At 38.9% G+C, this 22376-nt stretch overlaps 1 protein-coding gene across 1 annotated transcript; it reads left to right on the top strand.

The window, feature by feature from the left end:
• Positions 1–41: 41 nt before the first annotated feature.
• KBTBD8 (kelch repeat and BTB domain containing 8) lies at positions 42–20556 on the top strand. The gene is made up of 4 exons (XM_088134366.1): positions 42–198; positions 6463–6673; positions 9424–10538; positions 15928–20556. The coding sequence occupies exons 1-4, from the start codon at positions 183–185 to the stop codon at positions 16389–16391; spliced, it is 1806 nt and encodes a 601-aa protein (XP_087990492.1). The 5' UTR covers positions 42–182; the 3' UTR covers positions 16392–20556.
• Positions 20557–22376: the final 1820 nt, after the last annotated feature.

Genomic DNA, 22376 nt, shown 5'->3' with positions numbered 1-22376 from the left:
TCGCCAATCCCGGCTCGCGAGCGCGGCGGGGCGTTCCTTGCCCAGCCGACGGAGAGGCTCGGCGGCGGCGGCGGCGTTTTCTGCGGTCGACGGAGGTGGACGGGGGGGAGCCGTGGCGGTCTCCTCCGGTAGCGGCAGACTCTCTGGGGCCCGCCTTCCCCTTCCCTTCCCTTCCCTGCAGTATGGCTGCCACAGGAGGTGGGCACGGCGGGGCTGGGGCCTCCAGGCGGTTGGGGAAGGGGGCGGTGAGGGGCTTCCGAGGCCTTGCTGGATGGCCCCCGGGAGGCGAGGGCCGGGCGGAAGCCCGTTGGTGGGAGACTGAGCGAGGCTTTTTGTGGGGTGTCCCGAAGCTGGGGTGTGGGGGGGGAGGCCGGCGAGAGAGAGGCAGAACGGGCGCTTTGCGCTCCCCTTCCAAACTCTTGCTAAAGATACTTAACCCCCCCATAAAACTCTTTCCCCCCCCTCCCCTCCCCAATATAGAGGCATGAAAGGTTGTCGCAGTTGGCTTTTATCGTAATACTTCCGTGGGTGGCTGGGGTGTGTGGGTGTGTGTGTGTGTGTGTGTGTGTGTTAGGTGTTCATAACCATTACTGTTGTCCAGGGAAAGAAATCCTGCAGATCGGGGGTTTCTTCAGAAATAACACGACGTTTCTTACCGACTTCATAGGGAGCGATTCCCCAGTGAGGACTAGAAACCCTGTCTCCGAGGAAGTCTGCTGGAAGTCTGTTTTGCGTGGCACTTGGTCTTGGGTGGGCGCGCAGGAAGGAGGGTAGCTTCCGTTGTTAATCCAATTCGTGTCAAGGTCTTAAATTGGGGTAGAGGACAAAAACTGCAGTTGGGAACCTGTTGCCCAGATGTTGCACTAACGCTAACAGCCAGCATGGCTGATGGTGAAGGATGCTGGGAGTTGTAGTTCAGTAACAGGGCAGGCCCCAGGTTCCTCTCCCTAGACGAAAATAATTTCGAAAGAGAAAGCCTTTATTTTGGGGTGGAATGTCATCAGAGATACAAAGATATGCTGAAGTTAAGTGCTAACCTAGGAGAGGCATTCTCTGTTGGGAGTTTAAGGCGGATTAGGATGTCCTGAAATAAAGTTAATGAGAGATCATGCTCCTTTTTATCTCACAACTTCCAAAATAGTGTCTGTCAGGGGAGTTAAGAGTTGGGGGTTGTGTTCTGGAGGAATGTGGGAGGGTAAAAAGAGTGGAGATAGGTGGGACTGTGCCTCCTGTCCTACCCCCATCCTGCCCCCTCAGTCCCAGACCTCCCTGTACTGAACAAACCTGCATGTGCAGAGTATAGCTCCCTTTCAGATTCCCCTGCTCAGCCAAGAGAAGTCTGGAACTGAGAGAGTGAGTCCCTGCCTTTCTAGTGTCTTTCTAGTTATGCATTCTCCTGAACATTGAGAAGAAGATACGTTTATAGCTAACATATATAGAGATTTCTCATCTATGTTCATTCGTATATGAAACTTCCATAACATTAAATTGCCACAAAAATTACAGTCACCAGGAGTTGAGCTTCACTTGAGAGTATGTTGTCTTTATGTTTATTATTACCAGCATGTATGTTCTAGCTTAAAAAGTAGCAGAACCTGATTTATAAAGTCCTCAAGCACCTCATCTGTCCTCTCTTGGAATCCTGGCTTCTTTCATTTCTTTACCATCAAAACAGATTTTATATTGAAATATTGCTCAATTGTTATTTTGCCAGATGCTCTGAAAGATTTTTAGGCTTGGTGTTCTTTCTAGTTATGTGCTAACAGTTGATGTGTTATTTTATTATTATTTTATCATCTATGTTGCACATTCAAGGCTGCTAACAAATAAAACAAAATAAAAAGCCAAAGTCGTAAAATTCACACTAAATGCCAACCATTTATCGATTGGCAAAAAATATTTTATAAATGCTGAGAAGGGGGTGCCAGACACAACTCACAAATGAAAGCACTTCATATTTTCAGAGCAGTGCAAGATAAAGCCTTCTCCTATGTGACAGAAAGATGGGCCTTTGACTCTGGATGTATTTTCAAAAGAGGTCTCTTCTATAGACCTTAAGTATGGCCTTAGCCCATGTAGGGCCTTAAAGGTTAGTACCAATTGTTTTAAATGATGCCTGAGAAACATTTAATTGCCTGTACAGTTCTTTCAGTATTGGTATATGATCTCTTGCATGTTCCAGCCTAGCTGCTGCATTTTTTAACCAGTTATAACTTTGGGACATTTTCCCAGAATAGGTCTTCACAGAGCACACTGTAATAGTCAAGACAAAATGTGACCAAAACATGAATAATGATTTCCATATCTGACCAGTTCACGTCAGGCATAATAATCATACATGATTCTTGTCAAAACTACCCCTGTAAATTGAATGATAGCTGAAGATCAACAGCATACCCAGAATGATAGCTTACTTCTTTCAGGAGTACAGATCTGTTCTTATTTTAGAAAACTGGATATTTGGATCCAGTTGGATATGTGGATTTGAGAATTCTTTTGGCACACAGAGAGCATTGACTTGGTTTTTAAGATGGGAAAAAAGTTTTTAGTCCTGCTTCAGACATAATTGAATTCCTCTGTCCATCTCCAGTAAAGGAATGATAATCACTGATGTATACGACATCCTGGTATTTTGCAAAGAACTTGTGCTTCAAGAACAGGCTCTCCTTCACACCTCTGTATCAGCCACTTCTGAGATGTCCTTTAGGGTTAACAGTACACTGTCAAAGAATATAGAAAATATATGGTTTGTAATTTATTATGTACCATCAAGTTGATGTTGACTTTTAGCAACCACATAGATAGGCTTTCTCCAGGATAATCTATTCCAAACCTGACTCTTCAGGTCTGCCAACAGTGCACACATTACCACTGTAATTGAATCCATCCACCGTGCTGCTAGTATCCTTATTGTCTCCTCTTCTACCTTTCTCAGCATTATAGACTTCTCAAGAGAGCTACGTCTTTGTATAAAGTGTCCTAAATAAGGTGATTTAAGCCTAGTCATTTATTGATTTATTTTTCAAATTTATATATGCCGCTCATCTCATACAAGTGACTATAGGCGGCGTATTTGTGTCTCAAGTGAGAACTCTGGATTGATTTGTTCTGTGATCCATTTATTTGTTTGGATTGGGGGGGGGGCACAGGCTTCCATGTATTCTTGGGAATCTTCTCAAACGCTAAAGTTCAACACTCTTTCTATCCCGCTTCTTCAGACTCCAACTTTCACTTCCATAAAGTGACACACAAAAAAATTGTTGTCTGCATGATTCTGATTTTTGTAGGTATAGACATCATGGCATCTGAATGCCTTTTACAAGGCCTTCATTGCTACCTTGTAGCATATTTCTGGTCTGCTGGTTCTTTTACTGTTGATAATCCATCCTAAAAGGCGGAAGCTACCTACCACTTCAGTATCTTCATAGGGATTGATAAAAAAAGATTGGGATTGAAATATTTATTTGGAAAAGTATTAAAAGCTGAAGTTGCTTAGAGCATTACAGAAACCCTGCTGGATTAGACCAAGTGGCTACCTAATTTGCATGTAATTTCCAGCAAGTGTTTCTGGGAAATCTAATGAGCAGGGCAGGAAAGCATCAGTAAATCAATATATAAGGACATTTTGAGAGTGAAATTAAGGAGTCTGGGGGTTAGTGATGCACATTCTCTGTGGTTGCCTCCAAACTCTGGAACACATTGTGTCCTGAGGCATAGAATGTCCCTAACCTCTTGGCCTTTAGGAAGGCAGATAAGAACCTGTTATTTCCCAGAGCTTTTGTATGCTAATGGTGACAAGATTACTGTTCATTAGCTCTGCATTTTTATTTGGACTTTCATGTTATTTTACTTGTTATATACCTTGTATTTTCTAGGTTATTTTGATTGTTATTTACCACCTCTTTCCTAAGAGTGCCTTGTGTCTTAAGAAATAGGTGGTATATAAAATGTATTATAAATGAATATAGATTAAATAATTGCTAGCCCCTAATACTAATATGTTATCCATCAGAATCAATTTTTTTGTTTTTAATTGTTTCTAGGCATCGCAATGCGGAGCTGGAGTGTATTGTTGATTTAAAAGGGCTCAAGTCACTTGGAAATACTTTTACACTGAACAGTAGATGAGTGAATAGGGAAAGATCACAATATCCTGATGGAATCTCAGTAAAGCTAGCACATCCAATAAAATTACAATATTATGACATCCTTATCAAATTCTAGTTTCTAGGTACTTTTTGAATGTGCTTACATTAAGTCATAAGAGATTTATTTATTTATCTCCCAATATCAGTATGCTACCTCCTCTTCCAATTCTGCTACTAAAAATTAGTACTTTGATTTCTGGGGTTCCATGTGGTCTGCTGATTATCTATTTCAGTAAAAAAATAAATACTGTAAATATAGAAACATGGGACCCCTTATAAGTTTATGGTAATAAATCTGGGTATCACCATCCCCACCTTCTTTTACTTTCTGAGAGCAATCAGCCAAATAATGACTGTAGAATTAGGCCCTAAGTAACATTCCAGTGAGATAACATCATCAGGTACATAAAATGCTCTTTCCTTTGGCTAATTCCTAGAGTAAGCCCTTCACTAAGGCAAGTTCTGTTATCAAACCAGGTGCAAGCCCAACTTGGAGTGATTCCAGCAATCTGCTTCACCCAAGAAGATCTGGAGTTAAGCTGTTATCGTAAGCTCTGAAACTCTATTTAAAAAAGAAAATCTGGAACAGTTCACTAGTTATATGTGATGGTGGGATTTAATGAAGATTTCTTTAGCAAGTTTTTTACAGCACTATTCTAGAAAATAATATAACCATCTTTCAGTTACTGTAAGTATTGACAATATTCCTCACCTGATTGGTTGGACTTCCTCTGGTAGCTTTTATCAGCCAGGAAGAACATGAACCAAGCAAACAGTGTTTTCTTACTCTTCCATGGAGGCAAAAGAAAATCAAACCTCCTCCCCAAAATTAGAGAAATGGTTGCTTTAAAGACATCTTCAGAATCTATTCTCAAGGCTGAAGTCGAAGCAGATTCAGATGTTTTATCAACAAAATGTTTTGAAATTTACTATATCTGGTTTTTCACTAGTTTTCTGATATGCAACTTACTTTCAATCGAAATGTGTATTTGGGAATAATTTTCTTTATTTCTAATTATACATTTGTGTAAAAAATAATTTTCACTGTAAATATATTTAAGAATAAAATCTGTCGCTTCAGAGAGTTAATCATAATGGTAATTGTTTATCATTTAATAGGGACATGTAAAATTTTAAACATTGGAAAGCTTTATGAAATCAAAACAATTTAAGGGAGTACCTCTTAGTCTGGAGGAGATTCCAAATTATTTCAAACTGGATGTTTTTAAAAGTTACAATATCAGTAAGGTGCTCTTCTGATAAAATAGGTGAACTGTTGAAAAGAGTTGCAAGTCAGAACTTAATAAACACGTAAGAGCAAGAGCATATAAAGTATAGAAAAGGATATGATCTAAAATGATTGGAAATTAAAAAGAATGAATGCAGCTTCCCCATAATATCTTGCTTTTTTCTTGTTCCCAGAACGATAAAAATAAGATTTTCCATGTACAGTGGTACCTCTACTTACGAAATTTTTGAGATACGATCAGCTCCGGCCCCCAAAATTTACCTCTACTTACGAATTCGCCTCGACTTACGAGCCATTTTCCGCCCGTGCCACATGGTCCGCAGCCATTTTTCCGCCCGTGCCACGTGGTCCGCGGCCATTTTTCCACCCGTGCCACGTAGTCTGCGGCCATTTTTCCGCCCGTGCCACGTGGTCCGCGGCCATTTCCCCACCCATTCCACGTGGTCCGCGGCCATTTTTCCGCCCGTTCCACATGGTCCGCGGCCATTTTCCGCCCGTGCCACGTGGTCCGCAGCCATTTTCTGCCCGTACCATGTGGTCCGCGGCCGTTTTTCCGCCCCTGACACATGGTCCGCAGCCATTTTTTCCGCCCTGCCGCGTGGTCAGCGGCGGTTTTTCCACCCCTGACGCGTGGTCTGCGGACGCCGGAACAGATTAACGGTAATTACATTGAACCTTATGGGGAAATTTACTTCGACTTGCGACCAACTCGACTTGCGATCAGAGTCACGGAACGGATTAAGTTCGTAAGTAGAGGTACCACTGTATAATCTTGAAGAGATGTCCTAGCCTTGTACTGAGTCTTTTTTTTTTTTTTTTGCAACATTCAGAAGTTGTGAGATTCTTTTAAAACAAAGAAGGGTGTTCTTTCACACGCTTAGGGTGTGATGCGTTATTTGGCAAACTTTGGGAAGATGTCTTTTTTGTTGGTGTGTCCTTCCTCTGGGTGCAGAATATTGTCCAGCATTCACATCTAATGAATTATGGTTCACTTCTTGATCCATGGGAATCTATCATGATATGTACTGCTCTTTTCTAAGTTCATTTATTTCAATTTTTCACCAGAACAAAGCAAATTTTCCCAAACATTGAATGGAACTCCTGCTTCAAGCACAGCCATTGGTGGGATGGATCCCTTTCATGCTTGTAGTATTCTCCAACAGCTCAAAATGATGTACGATGAAGGACAGCTGACAGATATTGTGGTGCAAGTGGATCATGGGAAAACATTTTCCTGTCATCGGAATGTCCTTGCTGCAATCAGTCCTTACTTTAGGTATATAATGTTCTGTTTGTATTGTAAATAACGTATTTTTGTACTGGTATTTATATGTGTGTCTGTGTGTAAAAGAGAGAGAGAATGGGCAACAAATTCATATTCATTTGAACATGTTGTTTTCTTCTAACATACGTACTAGCATTCTTTTACTTAAAAAGTTAATATAGGAATTAAAGCTGTTAAGGTAGCTTGGCTACTATTGGCTGCTCCATTTCTAGACTTCTGAAGTGATTATTTGCAGGGTCTATAATTATTTTTCCAAACATATTCTCAAGGCATCTTCAATACTTCTAAGAACTGTGAGTACTTGCAGAAGGTGGATCAAATGTATTGTAAATATGAGTATTGTTATTTCATGTGCTTTATAGTTTTAGAGACATGGCAGCACTTTGTATAATGAGTAAAATCACTGTTCCCCTTTCCTAGCTTAGAAAGTTGTTAGAAATTACAACTGAATTTTTAAATCTGAAGTATGATAACAGAATAGATAAGCAAAGAGTAGCATTTAATGTGTTTAGGTTACTTAATGCAGCCACAGGAAAGAGTTTCTCAGATTAATATGATCCTAGTGCCATGTAGTTGGTTGCTGAGTTGCAGAAGTCAGTGTGGAATATGGGTTGAAAATGTCCTTTCTTACTAATCAGGCCTGTGGGACTTCAAGTTATGCCTTCTCCATCCCCATTACTGGTGCCAAAATCTGGCGCTTGCAGGCACTTCCTCTGGAAAAAGCCAGGAATAGCTGAAGCCAATGAGAGTTATGCCTCTTCTGCCAAAGAGAAAAGAAAGGGGTCAGCCAAAGCAAAGCTCATGCTGGCAGGCACTTGGAGCTGGGAGTGTACAAATGCAAGCTTCTGTTCTAAAAGAGTTGTTGGGCCCCTATCAATATATTTGCAAAGGGTTATTTGCACTATTTTCGGTGGGATAGAAATTTTTCTCTCTATCCACAATGCAGTGTATACTGTAATTGATGGAAAGGACATCTGTGTAAGATCTCTGGCAGACGATTTCCTGAGCCTGTGGTTCCACATGGGTCTCCACATTTCATGGGGTTTCTAATTGAGATTTATGATAAGATGCATTAATTTAAATGGATAAGAAAAATGTTTATTTCAGATTTTTCATTAATACTACTTTATATTCTTTTGATCAGTGGAAGAATGGAGCAGAGAGTTAATTAATCTTATAATGGGGCCAATTCCCCGCATGTTATGCAGATGCCTTTTCTGACCTGTATGTCAGTGCTGTGGCTCCCAGAAATTGTGCTTTTACTACATGGAGAAACTCTCCTCTTTTAAATGAATATCTTTTCTTTTTTGCAATCTGCTTTGGTAGAACACTTCATAGTATATCCATTCCTAAGCAGTAGTACATATCTTACCTCTATTTACAAAGAATTAGAGCAGTATTTTAGGTCAATAAAAGGTTTAAGCCAACAAAAATTAATGCACTATTTACTGTCGTCCTGGTGCTGGCAGGGGAGAGATGAAGAGCTACATTTCTATACTGGGTGCAGATGTGCATTAGATACAGTGTAAGAATAATAAAACCCGTAAAATAATCTAACCAGTTGCCACAAGTAATGCCATAGCACATACTGGTGTGTCAAATGCCTGGGTGATTTTCTTGTGGATGGATACCCTCTTTTTGGTTGATGCCAAATAAATTTTACTAAAACAAGATAAACTATTTCAAATAATGTGGTGGTGGGAATTTTTAAAAACTGAATTATCTACACTAGCACCTCCTGCAAGCATGTATCTTTACAGGGAATATTAATACAAACATCTGTTTCCATAATTTAATCCCACATACTTGAGTTCAAAGCAGTTGGGAGTCTATACTGGTGTAGGCTTTCATGCCAGTATCTTATTGGGCAGTGTTGAGCGGGGTCTAGACAGCAGATTTCTTCTGAAGATGCCAGTCACAGTAGTGGGCAAAACATCAGGAAATAAACTCAGAAGCCTAAAACTGCCCAATTGGGAGTCTCCTCAGAGAAAGGAAAATAGCCAAATAGGTTGCTTTCAGGTATTGTGAATTACTCTATATTGCACATCAAAACTCATCCAACCTGTTACAGAATAATTAGCTATGATGTTTGTTTGCTTAAACACCTGTATTATAATCCTATACATATCTCATTAGAAGTCTCTTTGAGCTCAGAGGGACTTAATGTTGGTAAATCTTTCTAGGATTGTGGCTTAATTCTTCAAGGTTACAAAGTTATTTTCTTGTTCAGGTATTCTGCATGACTTCTACCAAGCTAAATCTGTGCTATGTGGTATAGATAAGTCAGTTGCTAATAACAACTCCTCTGGTTATGTATGCATTCATGATGTAGCTGTTCTGAAGTTTTGTTTCCATGCAAAATGCAAGAGAACACTGAATTTTTTCTGCAGGAGCCACAAACATTTTACTCTGGATTGCTGGGAACAGGTACACGGACCACACACAGAGTGTAGGCAGTTCTCTCTCGGTGGTTGCAAAAGGCATTTTGATTACCAGTGTTGCAATCCTTATTTTCAGCAGTAGCATGCATATAAGCAAGTGTTCCGTAACTCTCAGCTAGTAGATATGGTGTTAAAAATGTAATGGTAAGGTCTTAACAAGCTCAGACTTCTGCTGACTGATTTTAAACTCTAATGTGTTTCACAAACAAAAATAGTGCTGAGTATTAATAATGAAATTGACGTGACTGTTGATATGTTAATTGTAGTTTTATTAATTGTATGCATATTTTCATTTTGTAGATCTATGTTCACTAGTGGCCTTACTGAGAGTACCCAGAAAGAGGTTCGAATTGTTGGTGTTGAAGCAGAGTCGATGCATTTAGTACTGAACTATGCATATACCTCCAGAGTAACATTGACAGAGGCTAATGTCCAAGCTTTGTTCACTGCAGCTAGTATCTTCCAGATCCCTTCTATTCAGGATCAGTGTGCTAAATATATGATCAGTCATTTGGACCCACAGAACTCTATTGGAGTGTTTATTTTTGCTGATCACTATGGACATCAGGAATTGAAAATCAGATCGCAAGATTACATTCGTAAAAAGTTCCTGAGTGTCACCAAAGAACAAGAGTTTCTCCAATTGAGGAAAGACCAACTTGTAAGCATACTGGACAGCAATGATTTAAATGTTGACAAAGAAGAACATGTCTATGAAAGCATTATAAGATGGTTTGAGCATGAGCCCAGTAAAAGAGAAGGCCATTTGCCAGAAATTTTTGCCAAATGCATCCGTATGCCTCTACTGGATGAAGCATTCATAGAGAAAATTCCTCCCATGTTTGCACAGGCTATAGCCCAAAACTGTGTACAGAAAGGACAAAGTAGTGCCAATGGCTATACCCAGAGGCTTGGAATGACTGCTTCAGAAATGATCATCTGCTTTGATGCTGCCCACAAACACTCAGGAAAGAAACAAACAGTGCCTTGTTTAGACTCCATTACAGGGAGAGTGTTCAAACTATGCAAACCACCTAATGATTTGAGGGAAGTGGGGATTCTCGTCTCACCTGACAATGACATTTATATTGCTGGAGGGTACAGGCCAAGCAGCAGTGAGGTTTCCATAGACCACAGAGCAGAAAGCGATTTTTGGATGTACGATCATTCCGGCAATAGATGGATCCCTAAAGCTCCGCTGCTTCGTGCCAGGATAGGCTGCAAACTGGTTCATTGTTGTGGTAAACTGTACGCAATAGGTGGTCGGGTTTATGAAGGAGATGGGCGCAACTCCCTGAAATCTGTGGAATGTTATGACGGTCGAGAGAACTGCTGGACGGCTGTCTGTCCAATGCCTGTAGCAATGGAGTTTCATAATGCTGTGGAATATAAAGAAAATATCTATGTTTTACAGGGTAAGAAGCTTTGTTTGGGGATATGATGAGAATTGAAGTTAGCTCTGACAGTTGAAATATTGGAAGGGGAGAGTGATTTCATTAGACCTTGATTGCTGCTAGTAGTTTCCCTCTAATTATACCATACAGAATGGAGGATCCTTCTTCATAGCCTACAGTATAGGTAGAGCTAAATTATGCCATGGCTCATATCACTTGTTATTATACATGATAATACTTTGGCTTGCTGTTGAGGTATTGTTCTGATATAGCCTACAGTAGGAATCGCTTATAATCTGTAGGCCAGTGTTTTCAGTCTTGACAATTTTAAAATGTGTGGACTTCAATTCCCAGAATTCCCCAGCCAGCAAGAATTCTGGGAGTTGAAGTCCACAAATCTTAAAGTCGCCAAGGTTGAGAAGCACTGCTGTAGACAATATGGAAGTTTATAGGGAGAGCCACTGACAGAACTATAGCTGAATGCATTAAAATTGCTCTTTATTTTCAAGGTGTTATGCATAGTGCTGCCTCTGAAAGTGGTATTTCATTAGTCATCGTACTTTTTCCTTCCAACTTTCCTAATGTTTAGACTAGCGAGGGTCATGTATACATTGTAATTAAGGATAAAAAGAGGGGTTTGTTAATTGCAGTCAGATTAGTAGGGAAGAAGACATTATTTTTACCTGTTATCCATCTTTCTGATACCAACAAATCCCAGTACTACTGGCATTTCCACAAGAGGAACTCCACCACAGTCACCACTAATCAAAAACAAAACAAAACAAAATCCCTTTTGAATTTGGTTTGTGGTTATACCAGAAGGAGTGAAGTATGAGCTCTTATAGAAGTTACTGTGTTCTCTTAAAACTAAATCATGGCTTTTCATTACAGCTCTCTAAACTGTGCAGAATTTTTGAATCATTAACTGAATAAAGCTGTAGAACTGAATTTATTTAACAAAAATGAAAAAAGCAACTCAGTCCTATTTGCTATAAGAAGCTACTGTATCATAAAAAGTCTGTTTTGTGTGAACCTGAATAATTTTTAATGAGTGTTGAATTAAGGTGTTATTGCTGCTCACTAGTCAGTTCTAAGAAATTTACTGTCAAATGGTTCAAAACCTGCTTTTAGAGTTGAAGTTGTAGTACGGAAGAGGGAAACTCAGGCCTGGAAACTTTCAATTGTTAAAAAGAAGCTCTTCAAGTTGAGCTAGCTCCTAGTGACTAGATTCATAAAGTTTTCTGAGCGGTGTTGTGGAAGTGGCTTGGTCTCCCCTCCCCTCCCCTCCCCTCCCCTAGTCAAACCGGCAGCTCTGGGATCTCCAGGCAGTTGCCTACTCAGCTCCTCACCAGGGCTGCTCTGCTTAGCCTCCAAGAACAGCCTAGGTTGAGGCATTTTCAGTGTGACCAGCAGCCTTTTGCCTGCCAACTGTGCCTATGCACTGCCTTTGATTTCTACCACAATTCATTCAACTTGCTCCCATGCTCAGTTAACAAACAATTTCTGAAAGAGATTAGAAAAGGAAGTATGAGAACTCAATGTCTTATGGTCCCCTCGTGAGGAGTAACTGTCTGGAGCACTTGTGGGCAATCTCAAATCCTCTCCTTGTCTGGAGAGGAATTACGAAGACCTGGTCTACTTGCCGGCTGTTCATTCCTCCATTTCTTCTTCAGAAGTGCCCTGCAAGCAGGGTTTATAAAACTTATCAGGGGAGTGGAAAAGGAACTCACACTACTTCAGGATTCTGATACATAGAGTTTTAACCCTGTACCCTCACCACAATCCTAATCTGAATTACCACCATCACCCCATCTCCACACACCGACACACACCTGCCATTTGCATGGAAAGAAAACTCCCATTTGGCACCAGTTAACATTTCCTTCAATTGTGAATACCAGCCAGAACTGATTTCAGATGGAAACATAATGAAGATAGGAGTTAAACTTCCCCATTCTCATATCATATTCCCAGTTGAGCTTGCCCAACACTGTATAAATGGGGTTTTTTTTGGTTTGTTTTTTGTTTTAAAAAATGTGCTTGAAAACTTGCATGTTTAGTTTGCAAACATCTTCACACCAACATCTGAATCTCTGAAGAGAGAGGAAAGACCATCTTAGAAGCCTGCTTCTAGTGGACTCTTTTTCTCCTCACGTGGTCATTACCACTAATTAAGGTGTGGGAAACATTCTAAAGTGTTGCTTGTAAACCACTTGATTTGTATCTTAAAAGATGGGATATAAAAATTGCAGTAATTGTGATAATAACAGTACTCAGTGAGCTTTGATGAAGTCAGTAAACCAAAAGAGATAAAGGCTTACTTCTACAGCTGAACTATTATTTTGTTCTCTGTTATTGGTACAAAACATTTAAATGCAGTTTGCACTATAAATGGAAAGGTTTCTGGTGAATGCCTTCTGATTCAGCCTTCCTCAAATTATTAACCTCCTGATGTGTTGAATTAGAGACATCTGGCCAGGGTGCATGTGCTCACTGTTTTCTATAGAGGTACAGAAAGGGTAGACTTAAAGCTAGGGTCTGCTGAATAACATAGGCTCTGAATTGGCATCTGCATGTCTGGAACCAATATATTCTTCCTAGGGAAGTGAATATTTATTATGCATTGTTAAATCTTTAGTGGAATAGGCTATAAGAGATTTAATGTGGTGATGCAAGATAAATGTAGAAGAGAATAAAGTTGAATATTCCTGTGAATATGTATAAGTATTTTAATTGTTTTTTTAATGTGGCCTGATACAGATGTGAAATGCATTGATGTTATCTTAGAGTAGATTTTAATTAAAGATTGGGATTGTTCAGAACTTTTAGGTATACAGCTCATACTTTTTTCATAACAGTTTTAGAACAATTAATAGACAGAATTAAGTAAGGACTCTGCACTCAATTACTATATGTTTGCAGTGGGCAGCTACTTGTTTTTGATAAAACTTGTGGATGTTTCCAGTGGCCTGGGATTTTAAAAGCTTATGGATATAATATTGAGTTTTGTCAGCATTTTTAATGAATAAGGCAAACATATTTGTTATGTTTTATTAACTTATATTTAGATGATTTATAGGCCAAAAGTTATGAAACTTCTGCTGCTACTCCTCACTTTACTAATCAATTTTGGGTGTTAAAGCATAGATCTTATAGCGAATTCAATAGAGTGCAGGTCACCATGTACACTTGCCCCTAGTGTGTAGTGGTGAAGAGTTCTTGCTTCTCCATCATCATTGCATTAGCATTGCCCAGCAGGGTTTTCTCATTATTTGTGATGCATTTTGGAGAATAAAGTTGAACACATCTGCTTTAAATTTGATGCCACAATTATTGCTTATCCTGTGAATTCTTAGGGCCCCACCTGCTAAGGGATTATAAGATCAGTTTCTTTACTGCAGCCAGATGCTTGTAGGGATAGTCTAATTAATTGTGCCCTTATCCAGTGTGGTTGTTAAGTTCCAGGAGGAAGGCTATGATTAGGTGCCTCCAGGGAATGGTCACTGCCTTTTTATCTAAGGTTTGCATAACTGCCTTGAAGAGGCTGTCCCTGAACCTTGGGAGTTTGAAATATTTGCAAACCCAGTTGCAAATATTCCTTTCTTAGGCAAGTTACTGAAGAGGATACTGGCTATTTTACTTTACTTATCTGGTCCATTTCATGTCATATTCAGGCCTGAATAACATAACAATAGCCTTGGTTGCCCTGATTTCAGAAGAGTGACATGGGGAATGTTGCTGTGTTGACTCTCCGGAATCTTTCAATAGCTGGGTATAGCATATCATTGGAGTGGCTCAGTGGGTTGGAAATTGAAGGCACTGTGTTACCATTCCTACTTGTAGGACTATCACCAGAGAGTAGCTGTGGGAGATTCTGTTTGGCTCCTGTTTAATGTGTACAACTGCTGGAGGTGGTCATCCACACATTACTCTGGTCATCCAGAGATTTGGAGTGTGGCTATCACTGCGCTGATGACATTCAGCTCTAGCTTTTCTTTCCACATGAATCAGGAGAGGTTGTATTGGTGCATGAGTGTTGCCTAAAGCTATGATGAAGAATAACAAACTGAAGCTGAATCTAGATAAAATGGAAATACTGAAGTGATCCTCAGGCCCAGAGATGGGAAGATGGTCTGTATTGGATGAGATAGTGCAACCTCAAATAACTGGTACATAGGTTGTCCTTGATTCCAGTTTGCCGTTAGAGAAGGGCTAATGCCCACCTTCAGCTGGTATATCAGCTACAATATTTCCTGAACAGAGATAGCCTACTCTCAGTGATCCATGTCTTAATAACTACTTAATTGGTTATTATTGCAACGCACTGCCATGTGGAGATACCTTGAAGATGATCAGGAAGGTTGCAACTGGTACAGAGAACAGCTGTCTCATGGTTAAGTGATGCAGCTAAAGAAGGGTTCCATATCACAAGTTCTGAGTGCACTGCACTGGTTTCCTGTGAGCTACAGTCCCAGTTTTGGCTGGGGCAGCTAGGACCCAGATAATTAAAATATTATCTCCCCCTGTACCATCAAACTAATGCATAAAAATCAACTCGGACCTCCCTGCTTGTGGACCCACTGGTGAGTTTGGCTCACATTTGGTAGCCAGAAGTAAGGCCTTCCTAGTGACAATGGTCCAGTTATGGAACCTTCTCTTAAGAGATGTTAAACTGCCCATACACATACAATTCTTCAGAAAACAACTGAAGACATGCCATGGCTGTTCACCCAGTCATTTATGTAGTAACAACTACCCTGGGACCAGGTTGCCTAAGGTTGCCTTTATTTGGGTTTTCTAATTAGAAAGAACTTTAATTTTAATGTTTAAAATGTAAACTTTAAATTTTATTAATTTAACATTAATAAAAAATTAATGTTTTAATTTTTGTATTTTTAAAATTGTTTTTAGGCATTGTTGACTTATCATGGGTTTAGTTGAGACCTTTTCCTTTGTTTGAAAATGGCTCTAGGTTGCTGTCAGAGAAGACTGGTATTAAAATAAAATAGTTTATCTTCTGGTAAATGAATGTTTTATAATTGGCTATGCCCACAATTGCAGCCATTTTGTCAGGGTTGTCAATAATATTTTCAAAATTACAGATGTGTTTTACAACCCAGTAAGATTAGAGACTCCTGAGTCACAAGATTTGGTAGTATACAAAGTTAATAAATAAATATTTTTGGTATCGTATATTGCCTTGCAGAAACATTTTAGGAAAACTATCCTAATTTTCTGTATGATGCACAAATATCTGATAGCTTGTCAGAAATTATTCATATTATTATTGGTCAGTTACTTTGAGGAAACTAGAAGTCTTATTCCATTGCTTTGCAGGTTACTTAATAGAATCTTAAGGCAAACTGTTAAGTTCTTTACATTTTAGTTTCCCTTCCTTTCTGTCCCTTAGGAGAATTCTTCCTTTGCTACGATCCTCGAAAAGATTATTGGGGTTTCTTAACTCCTATGACTGTGCCTAGGATCCAGGGTTTGGCAGCTGTCTACAATAATTCAATCTACTACATTGCTGGAACCTGTGGAAACCATCAACGTATGTTTACTGTAGAGGCTTATGATATTGAATTGAACAAGTGGACTCGAAAGAAAGACTTCCCATGTGATCAGTCCATTAATCCATATATTAAACTTGTTGTCCTGAAAAATAAACTTCATTTGTTTGTTCGAGCTACTCAAGTCACAGTTGAAGAACATGTCTTCAGAACCAGCAGGAAAAATTCTCTTTATCAGTATGATGAAGCTAATGACCAGTGGCAGAAAGTGTATGAAACTCCAGATAAGCTTTGGGATCTTGGACGTCATTTTGAATGTGTTGTTGCTAAATTGTATCCACAGTGTCTTCAGAAAGTTATTTGACTTCTCTCCCCTCTCCCTTTCATTGGTAAAAGGCCTTAGTGACTTTGGTGTTCCATGCTACCAGAAACATCTGTTTTTAAGAAAAATCAATTCAATTCTGTCAGTATTTAATGTGAGCTGAAATGGGTGGCTTTTGGTTTTTTTATATGTACATGGGAATGGGTGCTCTTTAAAGGTTGCAGTGGGGAGAGGGAATTAGTCATTTAGGTTCTTAATGGATATTTTCCTGCAGAGTATGGAATGGGTTACAAAGTGCAATTATCAACATTTTCTCATCCGATCATATTCTAGAATGACAGTTTGACTAAAAGCAAGAGTAGGTGGATTAGGTAACTATGCACTTCAGAGAGAACAAATTGAACATGAATAGGTAAGGTGAAGAGAGCAAGCTTGAAGTGACTTCTTATTTAAAATACGGGTAAAATCTGAGGCAATATCAATGGTTTGCTATTTTTGATTCAGTGATAGTAAATAAATAAATACCCAGCCCTCTTCCATTTGTTGAAATGGTACCGAAATATTTTAAGTTTATATATTGTAGTAAGTTGCATGTGAAAGTTTAGGCACTCCTGGTCAAATTATATATTTCAGTGAATCCCTAAGTGAACAAAAGATGACACAATCTCTACATAGTACAAAGCCTACAACATCTTTCTGCAAATTTGAATGTATAATTACTATTTATGTGCAGTTGTTTACATATTCACAATAAGATTATTGTGAATATGGCAGATGCAAAAGTTTGGATGCTTCTTTCAAGTACCTTGTAACATCTCCTTTGGTAGAAATAGCAGCTTGAAAATATTTCCTTTTGTCAGCTAGGAGTGTTTCTATTCTTGCTTTTGGATTTTTGCCCACTTTTCATTGCAGAACTCTTCTAGCTAGCTATTTTTTAAAAGAATTCTGAATCTGTAAACAATTGCACTTAAATAGTAAGTGTGCATTCAAATTTGCAGAAAGAAGTTGTGGGTTTTGTATCATGTAGAGGTTGTGTCACCTTCTCTTCACATAGGGCTTCATTGAAACCTACAGTTTGATCAGGGGTGTCTACAGTTTTGCATGCAGCTTAAAAGAAATACATTTAAAATTGCAGCAAAATACAAGTTCCCATTTAAGAAAGAGCTGCCCTACTTCAGGAGACTACATTGCTTCTCTTCTGTATATTTAATTTATGTTTAGTGTGGTTCCTTAATCTTCCAGTAGTATTAGGAGAGCTATTTCCTGCCAATTAAATGTAGAGGTTCAAAAGCAGCTGAATATGTTAGTCACTTCATAAAGGGCTCAAACCCAATGGTGCTAGTACAATTTTCACATTTGTAAGTCTGAAATGGGTCAGATGGGGCTGCTATTGCAAGGCAGTCAGTAGTATTAATGTCTCTGTCTTAAACACACTTCTTGCTGCTTTGTGTGTGGACACCTATTTTATTTAAATATCTCGTGTGTTGCTGGTTCATATATAACATAAGCATAGTCTTAATGGCCTTTTGGAAATAGTTGTTCCATCTTTGAAATTTAAGCGCTAAAGGCACTTTGTTTTGTCCATTCTCCAATAATTCTGACAGTGTGGCTTAAAACACTCCTAAATAGTTGCCCATAAACCCCACAATATGATTTGCTTCTGTACAAATGCATTGGCATGCAATGGCATAGGCAGCTGTTGGCCTCCTTATAACAGTACAGCAAACTAATGTATTTATTGTTTCCACTATTGCCATTTTGCCAAGTGTATGAGTTGGAGCCGGTGAATTTTACTCAGAAATATGTCCCCGACACTCCAATTCAGCAGACTGTAAAAGCAATTCTGGCTTCTGCCAGTATCCTGGGATCCTTTTTCACTCCTCGCTTCCTGCCCTCCATTTGTTTCTGGAGTAATGTGAAAGTTTGCACTTTCTTTGTGGTCCTAGGATAGTTGTGTTTGGAAATCCCCCATAAAAACTTGTGGAATTGAGAAAAAAAACGAGTACCTTTTTATATTATATTTCTAATTCCATATTTGAAGCAACTTAGTCAGAATTCTTGCTTTTATTTTGTTTTGCATCTCTAGGTAATATTGATGCATCTGAGAATGCATTTCCTAATTGGCAGTTCTTGGAGTAGCATTGATCCTCAAAAAAGAAATACACTTGGCTTTCATCTTGGTTCAGTTTAAGGCTTGTTTTAACTGATAAATTGTCCTTTATCCAAGGTGGGTCACTACTTTTGACTGAGTCAAATCAATCAACCTTTAGTTAAGAGAGCAAATTTAAAACCATGACTTAATAAATATGGGCTCACAATCCCCAGTAAATATTATCCCACTTGACTTTGTATGTTTTAAATCTTGCACAATACTGTATATAGAAAACATGACTGTGAAGCTAAATGGATAATAAAGCCTCATTCTGTTACATACCTCATCTTCCAGAGATTCAGCAAGCAGCTTTTTCTTTGGGCTTTTTCATACACCATGCTGGAGGTACAGTAGTCTAGACAGCAATGTATGTGTGTGTGTTTCTTTCTTGCATTATTGTTGCTTGAGCACATTAAAATACCAAGAATACATGCTAGATAGTTGCAGTTGGTACATTGTTTAGTAGTATGAAAGACGGTAACTTTATTTTCAACTCTTGCCTCAATAGTGCTCAGGTTGGGAAGCTCCAGTAATGCAAAACTGCATAGGCTACGGTATCTAATCCTGCTCCTGGCCTTCTTTGTAGCCAACTAGAGATGGGAATTGGTGCTACATTATGGCTGGCTCAGCATAGTTTCCATTCAGCACTATAATGCTGTATAGCGTCCCCTTACCATTTGCAAAGTAACTGGAAAAGGATTGAAGATAGCAAATGCTCTTTGGATACTGTAGGATTACTCTCCAAGCTGACATAAGTGTGTTCAGACTACAGATCAATATGGTAGGGCACTAGCCTGCTACTTTAGAAGTGAGTTTAGGTTTTCTCTACATGAATGGCTAAGGCTTTGATGTCTTAAGTGTAATTGCCAAGACTGAATTTGAAGTTATGGTTTCTTTGGCATTTGTATAAAACTGGTTAGTTGTTTTCATACATTTAATTGTTTTTTATTATTTAGTTGGCTCTATTTGCGCTGTTGTAAGCCTCTTAGCTGCAAACTTTCTGAAGCACCCTCCCCTTAATGTTGCATTATTTTTTGCAAAAAAAAAAAAAAAGTGTTAGTCTTTTTCAAAAACCTTACAAAACACATTGCTGCTTGTTGACAATCTTCTGTATTTATTTAGAAGTGTCACTCTGACTTGAAATTTAAGAACTTAGCTTGTTAGCAAATGAACTTGTCATGTGATGAATAGAAATAGAATATGCTGTGGTTAATTCTGCAGTAGGTTTGCTCTTAATTTTCGTTTTTATCTGCACTAAATAAAAATCTTTGTCTAACCATTCAGATGGGGAAGGGGGGAGGGGAGAGTCTGTTGACTACAGTGCTTGAGAGTTAAATCTTGAAATTTTTGCCATGGGGGTGAAATACCTTGAGTCTTACGCATGAATAATTATTTAAGCAGTAATATTAACTGAGGAACTTTAGTTGTTTACATGCTTCTAAATTAATAAGAATTTCCCTGTATAAACTTGCTTTTGAGTAATCTAATTCTGAAAGAACCCTGCACAGTGTGAGACCAGATGAACATAAATCCCCATAATTGTGCTAAGTGGTTCAGGGTTGCATTTGATATTTCTACCTATATTCTTTTCTGCTTTTTTTAAAATTTAGCTTACTCTTCCGGTGTATCACTCTTCCATTTTAACATACGTTTCAGAAACAGCCATGGAAAACATTCTCAGTTTTTAATTCCACAATTTGTTGTTTTGAAGGCAGAATCCACCAAGCACATTTGTTGCATATTAATCACAACTTTGCACATGCCCCATGGAAGTGGAGCAAGGCTGTGCAGCTGGAACACCACCTGGTGGGCTGTTTTCTAACCTGCCACAGCTGGCTCTCCTCTGCATGCAGTATATGTGGTTTGTATAATATCAAAAAGCTCCCAAATCTGTTTAGAAATGGTGTCAGATGTTCAGTGCTCAGGTATGTTAGTAAGAAGTACTGTAGTCCTCTGAGGGCAAATGCGTGGATTTTTAAACATTTTGCCATAATTGCACAATTTTGCAATTTTATGTAATGTCATGTTAATTTTCTTACAATAAACCTGTTGTTCAAATGCAGTGGTTTTATTGCTCTTGCTTGCTTTTGTCTTAAGTTTATAGAATATTTCTACAGGCTGAGGTCTGAGGATGATGTCTGTGATCAAGTACTCATCTGTGTCTCTTTTCTCCAGTTTCCAGACTCTGAAGAACAGGATTCCTCAACCTCAGCGACTTTAAGATGGGTGGACTTCAACTCCCAGAATTCCCCAGCCAGCATGGCTGGCTGGGGAATTCTGGGAGTTGAAGTCCATCCATCTTAAAGTCGCTGAGGTTGAGGAACCCTGCTGAAGAACATTTTGAATCTTTTCAAAGCCGCTCCTCAGTTCAGTTATGGATAGTTTAATGTGATGTTCTGAGAGGGAATGATAGGAACTAAGCAGAGCTGAATTCATATGAGCTGGCCCATGTCATCCAACGTCAAATGACACTCTTGTGAATGCTTTTCGAGATCTTCTCTTTCCCACCTCGGAAAGTTATAACATGCAAATAAAAAGTACCAATCGCTTTTCAGCAGGGGAACGTTTGGTTTCATTGTTCCCCCTGTTGACAATCTTCTCTGCTGTAAATCACTCAGTTGCAAAGTGCTCTTCCTCAACCCTCAGGATTGACTTCTGAGGAAAAGCAGTGAGAATTGCAGCAAAAAAAGCTTGCTCCCCTCTTCTGTCAGAAGAGCTACTGCCTAAGATGGCCTTTGCATTGTCCATGGGATCAAGGGGTTCAGAGATTACCTCATCTTGAGCTTGTTTGGAAGAAAAATGTTAAAGCTATTATAAATTGTAATACTGACATACCATTTATATGTATAATTTTACCAACTACTGAACTCTTTCCACAAGTGTTTCCAAGATAGTACTATATACAGGAAATCATACCGAAGCCATTTCAAAGGCAAAGTAAATACCATTCTGGTCTCATTTTTTGATAAAAAAAGAAGCAGTTGCTTTCTTCCCTGCAAGAAAGAACTTTGCTCCAACTTTCTTTTGATTCTGTAGCCTAAAGGCAACTAAACTGTACATAACACTTTTGACTCCCAGTCAGTGGGATGGAGCTGAAGTCTGCTTGGCTGTCTGTGCGGGTTTTATTTAGTATTTCAACTTCCTGTAAGTTACCTTTAGAACCAGTTGATAGGTTGGGTGTGAATTCTTTTATACCTATTCTCTTCAAGGGAATAGCTGAAGAAAGGAAAGAGTGTAACTAGACAAAATCAGGCGTGATGCTGATCTTCATAGGATCAGCAGTGCACCCAACTTCAGTGCACCCAACACCAAAGACTGCTTGGTAACAACTTTGCATTGTCGTCATTGAAAATTGGAGTACATAATTTTCACCATCTTCAATGGCGTTTGCTATTTCTTGCTTCTTCAGCCAATAGCAGTGAGAATGTATATTCATTTATGAAGCATTAGGGCTGGGCATGTCTTCTTACTTTAAAAATTGCTGCAGATTTGCCTTATTGCTTTATAATACTGTAGATTGGAATTATTAAAAATCATACGAGTTTTAGGATAAAGATTGGCTATGCTTGTCTAACTTCACCATTTGACCAAGTTGGTAATAGCTTGCCCTCTTTTAGATGTTCACATTTTATGATTTTTCATCTGTTGATTAAATAAACCAGGTCTGTTATCTTGGCTTTGATGAAATTAACGGGGTGGGGTAGGGCATTGTTTTGAGAAAATTCTGTACATTGATAGACTTTTAGCTGTCAAGTCAACTGAGTCATAGTAATTTCTCCATTTTGCAATAAATCCATTATTGCAACATTGGTCTGCAAAGTAGACTTTTGTTCCAGTCATTTTCAAATATCCCTTAATGGGCGAGGCTTAAAGAT

Source organism: Python bivittatus, unplaced genomic scaffold (assembly GCF_059951505.1).
Source record: "Python bivittatus isolate LINGU-HERP-01145 unplaced genomic scaffold, Pbiv_v1 ctg000080_np1212, whole genome shotgun sequence".
Taxonomy (NCBI): Eukaryota; Metazoa; Chordata; class Lepidosauria; order Squamata; family Pythonidae; genus Python; species Python bivittatus.
Note: the sequence above shows the minus strand (reverse complement) of the source record. Positions and strands in the feature narration are given on the sequence as shown.